We start from the raw sequence: 14,813 nt of genomic DNA, 5'->3' as shown, positions 1-14,813 counted from the left end.
ACTGTGGTTTTCTGAGGCCCCCGTATATGGAAACCACAAGCGTGGCCGGGCCTGCAATCTTTTCTTGGACGTTTACCAAGTCCGCCCTGTCTCCAGTTCCACCATGATGGTCTCGGAACAATGCCCCCAAAACAGCACCTCACTGACTCGGCCCATTCGTCCCAAGAGTGGGCTACTTCTGGCAAAGGTCCAGATGTGCACGGGGGCTTCAGAGGTCTTCAGAGGCTCGTTCTGGCTCTACAAGTATTCTACAATCGACACTACTGCCAGAGACCTGATTCGATTCTAGGGCCACCTTGGAGATTCAGGGACAAGGGGGCACTCAGTAGTCCAGGTGGGTCCTGAAATAATAATAGTGGTATTTGTCAAGTGCTTACTATGTGCCAGGCCCTGTTCTAAGCACTGGGGTAGACACAAGATAATCAGGGTGGACAAAATCCCTTTCGCACTTGGGGCTCATAGTTTAAATCCTTACTGTACAAATGAGGAAAGCGGGGCCCAGAGAGGTAAAGTGACTTGCCCGAGATCACACAGCAGACAAGTTAATTCATTCATTCATTCAAATTATTATTGAGTGCTTTCTCTGTGCAGAGCGCTGTACTAAGCGGTTGGAATGTACAATTCAGCTACAGATAGAGACAATCCCTGACCAATAATGGGCTCACAGTCTAAACAGCATATGAACTATGGACTGGAGTAGGGAGAGACAGGAGGCAGAAAGGTCAGCAAGGGGTTTGATACAGCAATCTAAGAGGGAAAGGATAAGTGTTTGGATTAATGTGGTAGAAGTTTGGATGGAGAAGAAAAGGCAGATTTCAGTGATGTTGTGAAGGTTGAAATTATTACTGTTATCATCATCATCAGTCAAAACAAAGAGGTCCATAGACAAATGTCTATATGGATATTTGAGACACACTTGATACTTGACAGACTGTCCAACAACAACAAAAAATGTTAAAATTTTGTTTGGATTTTCCTATGAAACTACCTTGTTTTCCCCCATAAACACTCCATAATATTCCACTACCTTGTTTTCCCTCTAAAATACTGCAAAACATTTCAAAATCTGTGGTAAAATTTCCTAACGTGACTTCAAATTTGTTTTGAGGGGGGTGGTGAGATTGTGATTCACTTAGGTGTGACATGTCACTGTTGTTACACTGCAAACCCAAAAAGAACATTTATGAATGTTCAGACAAAGGAGTTGACCTCAACCAGCTTTTCCTAAGCCACATTACTAAGCCTAATTGGGACGATCTGTGCATGTTTCGGGGGAGCTAAAAGTGTTCTGAAGCCAGATTAAAATCCTAGTTGTTATGCTCAAGGAGATAGAAGAACCATATTCAGAGGAACATCTCTTTCCACCCCTTAACGGAGGGATTTTAGCAGGCGACGATATAACAAGAATCATTAGAAACGATCAAATAAAGCCCAATTTGACAGTGAATGGACAAACTTAGGTCAAACCTGGGATGATGATAATAATAATAATAATAGCAATAACAATAATCACGATATTGGTTAAACATTTACTATGTGGCAGAACCTGAACTAAGCACTGGGGTGAATACAAGGAAATCAGATTGGATACAAGTCCAAAGTCCCACCTGCGGCTCATGGTCTTAATCCCCATTTTCCAGATGAGGTAACTGAGGCCCAGAGAAGTGAAGTGACTTGCCCGAGGTCACACGGCAGACAAGTGGCAGAGCCGGGATTAGAGCCCACCTTCTAATTCTACCCATTAGACTCCTCCAGCCATCTCTCTAGTTTATTCCTTTACGAAGATAAATTAGAGTTCCATAGTCAAAGAATGCCATCAAAGGCAGAGCACAGATTAGAATTCAGGATTTAGCTCTAGTCCCCCAAATTTCCTAGTGGCTTGAGTAAGAGAAAAAGAGGGAGGGGGCAGCAGTCATTAATGGCCCTAGCCTATCATTTTTCTCTGACTGCAAGGGGATCATGAGGAAATGGGGTGGTGTGGTATCCTGCCATCTAGCAACCACTGACTCCTGATACCTGTGGAACAGCTGAAATACTCTACATTTTAAAGGAATACATGAAAGGAAAGAGCTTCACCGCAAGCACAGGGCCATTCATCTGACTGAGAGAATTAGATGAGTCACTGAATTACATGTGCAGTGATGAGGACAAAAGAACAAAGAAAGAGGCTGTGATGTGTTCTGACCAGCTTTTTGATGTAGCAAAGCGCTTCAAATATAAAGAAATGAGCTGGTTGCATCTTAACAGGCGGGCTTTATTTCCTTTTGCTGGAGGCCTTTTACCTCAGCAGGCTGCAGAAAGAACATGAGAGGCACAGAAAAGATGAGACAAGTTTACTTTGGCTTAGGACTCCCTTTTGAACAGGATAAAGGAGGGGCAGGAGAAAGGATGGGGCTTTTAGAGGAAACACCACTGCAGTGGGTGGGGAGAGGATAGTGGAGTTGAACATATAAAGGAAAGAAAAATCCCTATTATAAAATTCTTCATTTTTCACCTTACGAAACAGCCCTAGTAAGGCCTGACATTGGGCCAGAATTTGGACAAAAGAAAATGAAGGAAGAGAAACTATAAAGTGGAAGAAAGGCAGAAAAAGAGGATCAACAAATAATTTGCTGAAGTTTACCAGTCACAGGCTTAGGGTTCCCAAATTAGATACTATTTTGCTTGGCATAAAAACTTCACTGCCGCAACACTCCAATGTACTGTTTTATCAAGACTATGAGCCCATTGTTGGGTAGGGATTGTCTCTACCGGTTGCCAAATTATACTTTCCAAGTGCTTAGTACAGTGCTCTGCACAGTGTAAGCGCTCATAAATACGAATGAATGACTCTACAGTTTTCTCTGGCATCTCTAATTATTAGTGTCATCAGCACAAACCTCTTACACAGATAAAGAGACGACCTTTTTAAGAACTTTTCTGTTGGTTGGGGAGGGAGAGGGGGCATTCAAAAAGGACTTCTGGAGTACCAAATAGGGATTCGATTCGGTCCCAAATCCAGATTCAATTGCTTCTTCCTTTGCTGTGATCTGAGTACATACGGGGGGTGGGGGGAGGGGTTATTTGCTCTCCGTATTATGTGCTCTCACAGCCGTTACTAATAAACTTGCAAGGATTTCGTGAAAGACTTCCAAAGAGCTAAGGGTTTTGTTTCAAATCATTCCCAGATCAGCAGCAAAGAGCCTGAGCGACAACAGGCCCAGCCTTTCCTCTTGCATGTCCCGTTACAACAGGAAATGTGGGGGAGAAGCGTAATCTGCAGAGGCAGCACAGCAACCAGGAGACAGTGAAGGCGTGTCATGCTCAGCAGGAAAACTGGGCGATGCATTTGGGGAGGAAATGGAACAATATTTTCCTTAACTCTGATTCGCTCTGTCATCTATTTAATGGAAAAGGTGCTCAGCCCTCGAATATCTTTCTCTCAGGAATTTTTTCTGGAAGGACTTTTCTGGGAATTCATATTTTGTCTCCACTCAGGGTCAAATGTACAGGTTTTTCAACCTTCATGAAACTGAAGGGTCGTTAGAATAAAACTGAGCCCACGTATGAGATAAAGCGCCTAAATTTGATTTGCAGGCTTTATTTGGGTCAGATAAAGACGAACTGCTTTGTAAGACCTTCCAGTGGTGACTCAAGGTATTTAGTCTGCGCTGGCTAATCTAACCGAATGTGACCCCTAAAGCTTCTTTACGGTTTGAGTGGTATGAGAGCTTCAAGGAAATTTTAGGTTGAAGAGGAGAGGGAGAAGGGAAAAAATAAACAATCTGAGGACAACTTCACTTCGCATACGCTTGGCACATTGACTGGATATTGGACACTCTACTCAATCCCCACTAGAGTGCAAACTCCTTGAGGGCAGGGAGCTGGTCTACCTACTCTATTTACTCTCCCTAGTGTTTACTGAAGTGCTGCCTACAGTAAAGGCTCAAGGAACACCTCTGATTGACTGTGCTCTTCATTAAAATAAAGCTGCCCGGGCTCAGAAGACACTCTTCATGTTGACAGCAACAGGTCGAGTCCACTGGGTGGGATTTTAGAATGGAGTTGAACACCTAGTGACAGAGAAAGCTAGTGAAAAGAGGACTACAGGGGTGAGGATGAAGGAAGAGGAATGAAGTTGGGGATAAGAGAGCCTGAAAAGCAAACACAGACACTGGTATCTCACTTGGCTCTTGCCACCGAATGTATACTAAATATTTGGCTTTACCAATCTCCAACCCTCAGAAAATGAAATAAACTTCATTGGAGAATTCCTTGGTGAGTTCTGAACCTTCATTTTAATGGTATTTGTAAAGTGCTTACTTTTTTTTTAATGGGTATTTATTAAGCACTTACTATGTGCCAGGCACTGTACTAAGCTCTAGGGTACATACAAGCGAATCAGGTTGGACACAGTCCCTGACCCACATGAAGCTCACAGTCTTAATCCCCATTTTACAGACGAGGCCACTGAGGCCCAGAGAAATTAAGTGACTTGCCCAAGGTCACACAGCAGACAAGTGGCAGAACTGGAATTAGAACCCAGGTCCTTCTGACTCCCAGGCCTGTGCTCTATCCACTAGGCTACGCTGCTTTTCAAGATGCATGTATCTGTAACAGGATTCCACCACAGGTAAGCTTTCCAGCCTAAATACGTGCGTCAAACACCATTCTAAGTGCTGGGGTACGTACAAGTTAATCAGATTGGACATAATCTGCCCCAAATGGGGCTCACAGTCTAAGCAGGAGGGAGAACAGGTATTGAATCTCCATAAGGCACAGAAGTCGTGACTTGCCTACGGTCTCAGAGCTAGCAATTGGCAGAGCCAGGATTAGAACCCAGTTCCTCTGTCTCGCGGGCTTGTGCTCTTTCCTCTAGGCTAAGCTGCTTCCTTACTAAACAATGGTAGTGAATTTTTGAAGCTTGTTTCAGTAACGAATGAAGAGAGAAACCTAAAACGCTTCTCCACCTCCTCATAGCCTCTCAACTAATCCTCCTCTATATCATCTGCTATTCACCAAGTACAAAAACTCCAACTCCATCCAAAAAATGAACAGCCAACTCCCAGCTGACATTGGGGAAATTTCTGCTTTGCCACACCGGTTAATTAAACCAAAGAACAGGGTCAAATGACAATATATTCATTGTTTTATTTTAATGACGGTAGGAGCTTCTTGAATGGCTTTGTGTTTCGCTAGCCCTGAACAGATGCGGCTCATGAATACCCTCAGTAGTCTGGTGGGAACAGAGGAAACTGGGCCATCCCCGAAGGCAGAGACTTGTTCTGATGGGAAACGGAGCCGATGAGATGGGATGGGAATTTCTGGATTCAGAGGATTCTGAACCCGGGTCTAGCTCCTATCCACTAGGATAGTGGTAGATAGTGGTAGGTAGGTAGCAAACGGCCACAGGCAAGATGGCGTTCAAAGGAAAGAGAAAAGAAAAGGAAAAAAAAAAGGAGTAGCTGAAAGTTTATTGATTCATGTGCTGAAAAGATGACGATGGTGAAAGATAATATTAGCAAGAAAAATACTATTCATCGAGGGTAGACCTGATTATGGAATGCCCCCTCCCATTTCTCCTTCGTGGTTTGCTTTGTTCAAAGAAATCCATTAGGGAAAAGAAAATGCTCTCAGAAACTCCAGGTCATAGATATAAGTGGAGATGCAACGCCCAGAGATCAAATGGCCCTCTAGTTCGCTGGCCTGTAGCCCTATCTATAGAATTGTTGTGGGTATTTGAAGAAGACACCACCTGAACCTTTAGCTACTTGTTATGGATGCCCTGTAAACTAATCTAGAGATTCCACTTTATTTCAGCAGAGAAGCTACAGGAGAACTCAGTGAAATCGACTTCCACTGTTGCCTTAACCCCACACAACTTCTAACACTGAAATTACAGATGAGTCAGTCTTTCTATTTAGGGAAATCCTTTCATTCCCTTTCCCATACTCCCCCAGCTACTAAAGGGCAAGTTTGCCAAATAGCTGTCTTCCTTACAGAAGCAGTCGGGTCCAGGCTAGACTTTGAAGCTGCCCGGAAGAATCCCTGCAAATGTCCGAGAGGAATTATTCCTTTTTCGTAGTTTTTCTAATTGCCCCACATATCATATAAAAATCTCAGCCCCACACCTATGCCAAGGTGCTAAATTAACCCGTAGCCTCAGCTCTCAGGATTACAGCTTCCTGCAGTGAGGTCTAGGCAGTCCAGTATACTGGAAAGAGCTTAGCACTCGGGAGTCAGGAGTTCCAGATTCTAATCCCACAGGCCTGCAGGGTGACCTTGGGCAGGTTACTTAACCTCTTGACTCCTCAGTCTCCTCACCTGTAAAATGGGGCTGATACCTGTTCTTCCTACCTCTTAGACTGCTAACCCCATGTGGAAAAGGGATTAAGTCCAATGTGATTATCCCAGCACTTGACACAGTTCTCTGGCCCAGAGTAAGCACTTAATTATGCTAAACTACAGACTTCTTATGGTCTATTGCTATGGGACTAAGGTCAGTGCTGACATATGTTCACTAGCAAAACACACATACCCTCTCTCTCTGTCTTGCATGACAGCACAAACTCTAGGGCTTTTTTCCTTTTTCAAAATAGGCAATGGTGGAGTTCTTTCCTAAGCAACCACAGTGATGACCCTGAAAACTGAGAACTTGCTCCTTCCAGCAGCTACACAGAGCAGTAGCATCTATCGGCCTCAACTGAAATCAGAGACGCGAAGGCGTACAGCCAACCAATTCGCCTGTACTTACTGTGGGATCCGTCCAAAGGGAGCATTTTGCGCATTCCTGGCAAGGGGCACCAGGCGAACGGGGGTGCTGGCAGAAGTGGTCGTATCCATTGATGGAGGCTCGACAGAGGTAGCACATTTGGGCACCGCAACGGCAGGACATGCGATTGCAACCTTCTGATTTAATGAGGCCGGTGCCACACTTGTGACATTTTCTAATGCGGGCGGCTGTCATCTTCTCTTCACTGCAAACAAAGAAGGGTGGGAAGTGGGAGGAATGAGAAATAACGAGGCGGATCTGTTCTCATTCCTTAGAACATACACAACTCTCAACTTTCAGTAGTGAAGCCTGTCCAATGTCCCCGGGAGAAACCCTCTCTTTCCACATTAACGGCCTGGTCCTGAAGGTCTGAGATGAGACAGAGCCGGGCAGTTTTAAAGAATCCAGGGGAACTGCCACTCACCCCCACTCCTACACAAGGACTAGGGACAGACAAGCCAGTCTTTGGGAGCCCTTGTGTTTTCCCCTTTTTTCCTCATGTCTCCCTAGAATCTTGGTATCTTACTGATTCAATATTACGTATTATAAATTATTCATATTAATGTCCGTCTCCCCGTCTAGACCGTAAGCTCGTTGTGGGCAGGGGCCGTGTCTACCAACTCTGTTGCACCGTACTCTCTCCCAGATGCTTAGTACAGTGCTCTGCACACAGTAAGCACTCAATAAATACCAATGATGATGATTCCAGAAGATGATACACTCTGGCCCTCTTCTGGTCACCCAGTGAACCACTGCTGGACTGGTGTGCTCTATGGGGCTACATTTCGGGGCCTCAGATCAGGGAAATTCCGGGCTGGACGCTCCCAAGGACGCGCTGAGAAACCGCATGGCCTAGTGGAAAGACAACGGACCCAGGAGTCAGAGGCCCTGGTTTCTAATCCCGGCTCTGCCACTTGTCTGTTCTGTAACTTTGGACAAGTCACATAACTTCTCTGTGGCTCAGTTACCTCATCTGTAGAATGGGGTCAAGACTGGGATCCCTATGAGGGACAGGGACTGTGTCCAACCCGATTAACTTGCATCTACCCCAGAACTTAGTACACTGCCTGGCACTCTGTAAGTGCTTAACAAATCCTACTTTTTTTTTTTTAAAGCAGCAGCATGGCCTAGTGGAAAGAGCACAGGCCTGGGAGTCAGAGGTCCTGGGTTCTAATACTGGATCTGCCACCTGCCTGTTGTGTGACCTTGGGCAACTTCTCTGTGCTTCAGTTTCCTCATCTGTAAAATGGGGATTCAAGAGCTGTTCTCCCTACTAATATTCAGAATGTGAGCCCCAAGTGGGACAGGGACTCTCTAATCTAATTATCTTGTATCTATCCCAGGACTTAATAGAGCACGCTGTACTAAACTGTCACATAGTAAACACCTAACAAATACCACAATTACGATTACTTTAAAAGCTTGGTCTCCAGATTTTGAACAATACAGAATTCAACAAAAGTACTTATCCTTGAACCCAGAAGAGCAAGTGGCCAAGATTCGACATTCCTCACACCCTCAGAGCTGTCTGAGACTCTGTGGTCCCACGGGGAGGAAACTGAGAAGGTGATCTGCCCAACTCAATCCCGACAACTTTGACTGGGCATGGGTGAACTGGTAGACTAGTCAGCCTGACCAAACCATTCTATGCCCTCTTTCAAGCTGTTGTGAACCCCAGAAAGAGGCAATGGAGTAGTTGGGATGTATTGCTAATTCCAGAGTTTCCCTTATGAAGAGAGGGGACAGCAGAGTATGTTTGAGAGTAGGTAAACAGTTAAAATGGAGGTTAGGCTCAACTAGAGTAGTGCAGACATAAACAGTCTAACGGAAGAATGCTCCTCACTGTCTTAGAGTCTTGTTTAACACATTTTCACCTATATCACGGTTCCTACAACCTCTATTCTATAGCTAATTCTTCCTGATCTAATAGTATCAAAGACTTGATCGTTTAAACCTGGTTTCAAAGGGTCCCAAAATGAAGCAAGGCTGACCACTGGTTTGAAAATAATTTCAAGCCAGTTTAAATGGTCAAAGAGCACACAGATTCCCATTACATCTGAACCAAAATCACCAAGGAGACAAAGACTAGTAAAAACAAACATTTTGCTATCATCAGCTGAATAATGCAGTACATATATGTTCATGATTTTAGCTACTGAGTGGTCAAGAATAATCACCTCAACTTTGGCTGGTCAGGCTCAAGAATATGACTTAACATGATCTAATTCAAGACTATTCAAGAGCATAATAAGAGTCCAGCCTTTTTCTATGAAGCTACAAGAAGCCCCCAAATGTGAACTGAAGTTGAGAGGCATACACCTGGGCAGAAACAAGGCACCAAATATAACCAAAGACGGTGTTGGTCAGATGAACAGTGCCTATTCATGACAATGAAATGAACACACTTGGGTTGCTGGTTTGTTGGTGTCTGTTCAGTATGCCCCAAGGAGGAGCAAGGAAAGGAGAGAGGAAAAGGCTGGCACTGGTCAAAATGTGGCTAATTAGGGCCAATCTATAGTTTGCAATCCAAGATAGTGAGAAGCACCATGCCTTAGTGGAAAGAGACAGCCCTGGGAGTCAGGGGACCTGAGTTCTAATCCCGGCTCTGCCAACTGCTTGTTGTGTGAACCTGGCCAAGTCTCTTAGATTCTCTGGGCTTCAGTTTCCTCAACTGTAAAATGGGATTAAATACTTCTTCTCCCTCCTACTTCGGCTTGGAGACCATGTGGGACAGGAGGTATGTCCAAACCTGCTTAACTTGTATCTACCCCAGAGTTTAGAACAGTGCTGGACATTCATTCATTCAATTGTATTTACTAAAAGCTTCCTGTGTGCAGAGCACTAACCTAAGCACTTGGGAAAGTGCTTAACCAATACCATGATAATAATAGTTGGATGAAATACAGTCTTCCCGATAACAAAGGCATTATGTTCTTGCAGGCATCTAATCATGGAAAACCCATAATTTTCACCCTGTTGCCATCAATGATATTTATTGAGTGCCTACTACATACTACGGGCAGAGCATTACACTAAGCAATTGGGAGACTGCAAGAGAGCTGGTAGGCACGATTCCTACACACGAGGAGTACCCAAGAGCTTAGTGGTCAATCAATTGAGCATATTTATTGAGCGCTTACTGTATGCAAAGCACTGTACTAAGCGCTTGGGAGAGAACAATATAACGGATCGGGTAGACATATTCCCTGCTTAAAAGGAGCTCATTCACTGCATCTGGGGGTATTCAATACTATCACTGCATTGTGATCAACTGGGCACACATAAGCATAACATTCTTCCTGACATCACATTGTGTTGCTTCCAGACGTGTGCTGCGTAAGACGAATATTCCTACTGCGGTCTATCCAAAAAATGTACCGAAAGCTTCAAGAGCATAGCTAAAGTCCAGGCCATAGTTAAAGTAAGAACTGACCATATATGAAGAATTATATATGGAGGGTAGGGACCATCTGCTTTCTATCTCTAAGGACCAAATTGCAGGAGGATGAATTTAAATAAAAGGGAAGGAAGACTGTAGAATCACTTCAGGCATCCATCTGTCTAAAATGGCCTGGAAAGCACGATGAACTACAAGACTCTTCTAGGTTTAAGGGGAAATACTGGGGGACAGCAGTTTTAATAGGGCCATGTGTGCACTCTGCTCTGGTGTCTTAGCAGCACCTGATCAATTGGTTTCCAGCAAGTTCTTCCACCAAGCTGAAAGAATAAGGTGTGCTTGTGATCTCAGATGTAGGCCTGTTTCAGATACAGTGGTTGAAAAACCAGTATCAAAACTCAACTCCCCTAAGGATTTGGTTCTACTTAAGGAACAAAGAGAAAAAACAACTCAATTCAGTCTCCTGTTTTGGAGGGCACCCGTAGCTCCCCCCTCCTCACAGGACATTGTTCTTAGGATAAGGAGAGGAAGCAAGGACCAAGTTCCAGCTGTGCTTCCTTCTACCTTGTATTCAAACAGGAAGGCTTATTGTCTTTTCTCATCTGCATAACCATCTAGGGCAAGGTTGCTCCCAAGGTTGTGCGATTAATTTCTCCCGCTGGTTTTTTTTGCGTGCCAAGAGACTCTCCTTCGCAGGGTCAGATGGAAGAGAATCTTTGTGGAAGTCTGTACTCTGTGGTTCCGACATGGAAGTGGAGATCGGGCAAACGCCGGTCAAAGTTAATCGTTCACGGCCATTCCAGAGTACATGCTTTTTAGTTTAACTTTGATGCCAGAAGGCAGCAAACCCACACCAAAGTCTGTTACGACTGGGAAGGAGAAGATGGTTTTATGAGAGACCCCGGGTTATGCATAAGGTTTCTCTCATCAGTTTACAGCTCTTTCGTTCCACATCAGCAACCTAACATTTCTTTCCTTTCTGGAAATAGGCAGAGCCTTCACAGAAATGATACTTTGAGGAACAGCCATAATGGAGGATTGATTTCCAGGAAGTGTTGGAATTCAAATAAAAAAAGACGTATTTCAAAATATTAGCAAAAAATGAACAAATGAATATTGGAAGATTTGTTGGAATTGGTAAAACTCTCTCTCCTTAAATGATATATCACTGAAGGGCTAGGTAACCTCATTAGTTTTGCTCTGAATCATTGTGAAATGGCCCAAATCAGAACAATGAACTTGGATTAGAGAAATTACACCCTGCTTGGCTGGTTAGGACAACATTTGTGATACTCCACCTTGCTCTTTAGCTGCCAACCTTTTTGGCTTTTACACTTCCATCTTTGAAGTTGGTCGGTCCACCCAATTGCTCTGCTTAGAATCCTCTGGAAGTACAATGCACCCAAATACACAAGTCCAATTTAGGAGTGATTTTGTAAAAATATTTAGGACAGTAAGGAATACAGTTTCTTTTGATATAGAAAAGTTGTAAAACCGAATAGAATACGTTTTTTAAATCCAAAAAAAGACTTACATAGATGTTCTATATTTGATGTCGTCTTTTTCAGCCAGCTGTTCACAAGTAAGGCCATTATGTTCTTTCCATAACCCCTGGCATTTCCTACAGGTTTCCTGTGAAAAAGAATAAGAACGAAGCGGATGAGACCAGTTTTAAAAAAACCCCCACATAACATATGTTTGCCATTAACAGGGTGACACTTTTATCCATCCCTCCCATAATTTACACTGGATTTCACCAGAATCAGTTATTCTGAAGAGAATCTTTCCCTTTCAATAGGAATGGATCATCCACAGATTTCAAAATAACCCCCCTCTCTATGCCAAGGAAGCCTGGCTTGTGGGAGTCAGTTTTGAAAATTACATAATGTTGAAAAATAATATAAATAAATTACATTGTTGAAAATTCCCTGTTGAAAATTCCCTTCACAGGTCATGGGTTAATTCTAGAGATCCATTCTCATCTACTGATTTGTGAACTCTTATAAGAAGCAACAGTGGTCAACTAAGGAGTCGAACCCAAAATGAAATGGAATTCTAAAACAAACAAAAACCCCCCAAAACAAATAGAAATGAATGGCTCTATATGGATCCGGAAGCTTGGCTGTGGCCAAGAGTTACTGCTGCAAGAAGTTTTACATTGCAAGTGACTTTAAAGAGTTGCAAAGCCAGAGCAGACTAAGATTGCCTCTATATACCCTCGTCAATCAAACAATCAATCACATTTATTGTGCACTAGAACACTGTGCTAAGTGCTTAGGAAAGTAAAATATAATAGAGTTGGTTGACGTGTTCCATGCCCATAACTAGCTTACAGTTTAGAGGGGGAGAGAGACACTAATATAAATAAATTACAGACGTACATAAAAAAATTAAAATGGTGGTATTTGTTAAGCGCTTACTATGTGCAAAGCACTGTTCTAAGCGCTGGGGAATACAAAATGATCAGGTTGTCCCACGTGGGGCTCACAGTTTAAATTCCCATTTTAAAGATGAGGCAACTGAGGCACAGAGAAATTAAGTGATTTGCCCAAAGCCACACAGCTGGCAAGCGGCAGAGCCGGGATTAGAACCCATGACCTCTGACTCCCAAGCCCGGGTTCTTTCCACTGAGCCAAGTGCTATAGGGCTAAGGGTGGGATGAATAAAGGGTAAGCATCAACCAGTACAGGGGCAATACCGAAGGGTGGGAAAAGAGGAAATGAGGGCCTAGTTGGGGAGGACCTCCTGGAGGAGACATGTCACTCAAAAGGTGGGAAGGGTGATCTTTTGTTGCATATGAAGAGGGAAAGCACTCCAGGCCAGAAGCAGGACATAGGCAAAGGTTGGTGGAGAGAGAAAAAAAGATCAAGGTGCAGTGAGTACGCTGGCATTAGAGGAGAGAAGTGTGCAGGCTGGGTTACGGTAGGAAATCAGGGAGATGAGGTAGGAGGGGCCAAGGTGACTGAGTGGTTCAAAGCCAAGGGTAAGGATTTCTGTTTGATGCGGAGGTTGGTGGGTAACCACTGGCGGTTCTTGAGTGGGGAAACATGGATTGATTGCTTTTGTACAAAAATGATATGGCAGGTGAGTGAAGTATGGCCTGGAGTGGGGAGAGACGGGAGGCAGGAGCCAAGGCAGGACGGGCTAAGCGCTGGGATCAATGTGGCAGCAATTTGGATGGAGAGGGAAGGGTGGATTTTAAAGATGTCGTGAAGGCTGAACAGACAGGATTTGGTAATAGATTGAACATGTGGGTCATATGAGAGGGAGGAGTCGGAGATAACACCAAGGTTATGGGCTCGTGAGACAGGCAGGATGGTGGAGCTGTGTACACAAATGAGCAAGGAAACAACCATTTTAAGATCTCTGCATTGTTTTTGAATGGTCTCAAATCTTACTTTCATAGCATTCATCCAGTCAAGAAAGCTATAGAGTATTTATTGAGGGCCACCTGTGAACATGGCATTGTACTAAGCGTTTGGGAGAGCAAAACTGCCCTCAAGAAGCTTACGATCGAATGGGGGAACCTATTCCCTCCTCCCTTCTGCATCACACTTGCACTTAACTTTGTATCCCTTATTCACCATCCACTTAGCCCCACAGCACTTAAGTACATACCTGTAATTTATTTTAATGCCTGTTTCCCCTTCTAGGCTGTAAACTCTTTGTCGGCAGGGACCTCGCCCACTCACTCTTTTATACTGTACTCTCCCATGTGCTTAGTATAGGGCTCTGCCCAAAGTAAGTGCTTAATAAATACCACTGATTGACTGCCAAGCCAATTCTCAACTCACACAGCTACAGAGAGTACTGCACGGGTGAAATTTCCCCTTATCCTGTAGCACTGGCCTCAAGTTTGGGGTTAGGAGGTGAGGGAAGTGGGAGAGAATCATGTAGGAGTAAACAGCATGGATTAAGGAGCATCTGCACCTTGTCCAAACTCAAGGGAATCCACCCACAAACTCTAAAACTGTACTTTGGAAATAGGGGTAAATTGTCACCGTATCTGAACGGTACCCATGACACACCCAAGGGAGTTAATCAAAACAGTCACAGGGGACTCTGGATACACCACAAAACTTGAGTGCAGTGATGGCAGACCAGACCTGAACCATGGAAGGTGGCCTAGTCGCCTGCTGATCCCAACCTAGTCTCTAGGTTCTGAAACTAACCATTAAAACAACGGTTCAGAGCTTCTCTCCTTTTTAAACATATACCTTTAAAAGCATGGTGTATTTTTAAATTCGACTGCCTCCTCTAGATCATTTCTGGGTTTAATTACTAAGTATAACACGTGTTATACTCAGAAAAAGCACACTATTATGTAATGCCAAGGAGCAGGAATGACACCCAGGCTACAGTATACCCAAACTGTGTACCTCCCTAAGCCTCCTGCCTCCAGCAGGACCAAGGCTCTGCCAGGAAAAATTATCACTCAGCAGTCAAGGAGGCATAGGATGAGCTGACCTTGCCAGCCTGCCAAAAGATAACATGTGAGGTATTTTTGTTTTTTTTTGAGGTTTAAAGAAATAAGTATTCGGGTCATAATTGTTGGCTTTAAAAAAATATTTGGGTTTAGAAAAAAAGTTTAAATTGGAAAAATTTCAGACTTGATTTTATTTTATAATTAACTCAGAGCACCTGCATGGCAAGAATTTCTTCCAT

The 14,813-nt window shown here is 43.8% G+C and overlaps 1 protein-coding gene across 2 annotated transcripts in view; it reads right to left on the bottom strand.

The window, feature by feature from the left end:
* Positions 1–14,813, bottom strand: part of RNF216 (ring finger protein 216) — a 138,980-nt gene that overhangs the window by 13,372 nt on the left and 110,795 nt on the right. For both annotated transcript variants that reach the window (XM_029053574.2, XM_029053576.2), the window contains 2 exons: positions 11,683–11,780; positions 6,734–6,956 (listed from right to left, as the gene is read on the bottom strand). In XM_029053574.2, the coding sequence (XP_028909407.1) occupies positions 6,734–6,956; positions 11,683–11,780 (321 nt within the window). The remainder of the gene's footprint in view (positions 1–6,733; positions 6,957–11,682; positions 11,781–14,813) is intronic.

The sequence above is a fragment of the Ornithorhynchus anatinus genome, chromosome 2 (assembly GCF_004115215.2).
Source record: "Ornithorhynchus anatinus isolate Pmale09 chromosome 2, mOrnAna1.pri.v4, whole genome shotgun sequence".
Lineage (NCBI taxonomy): Eukaryota > Metazoa > Chordata > Mammalia > Monotremata > Ornithorhynchidae > Ornithorhynchus > Ornithorhynchus anatinus.
Note: the sequence above shows the minus strand (reverse complement) of the source record. Positions and strands in the feature narration are given on the sequence as shown.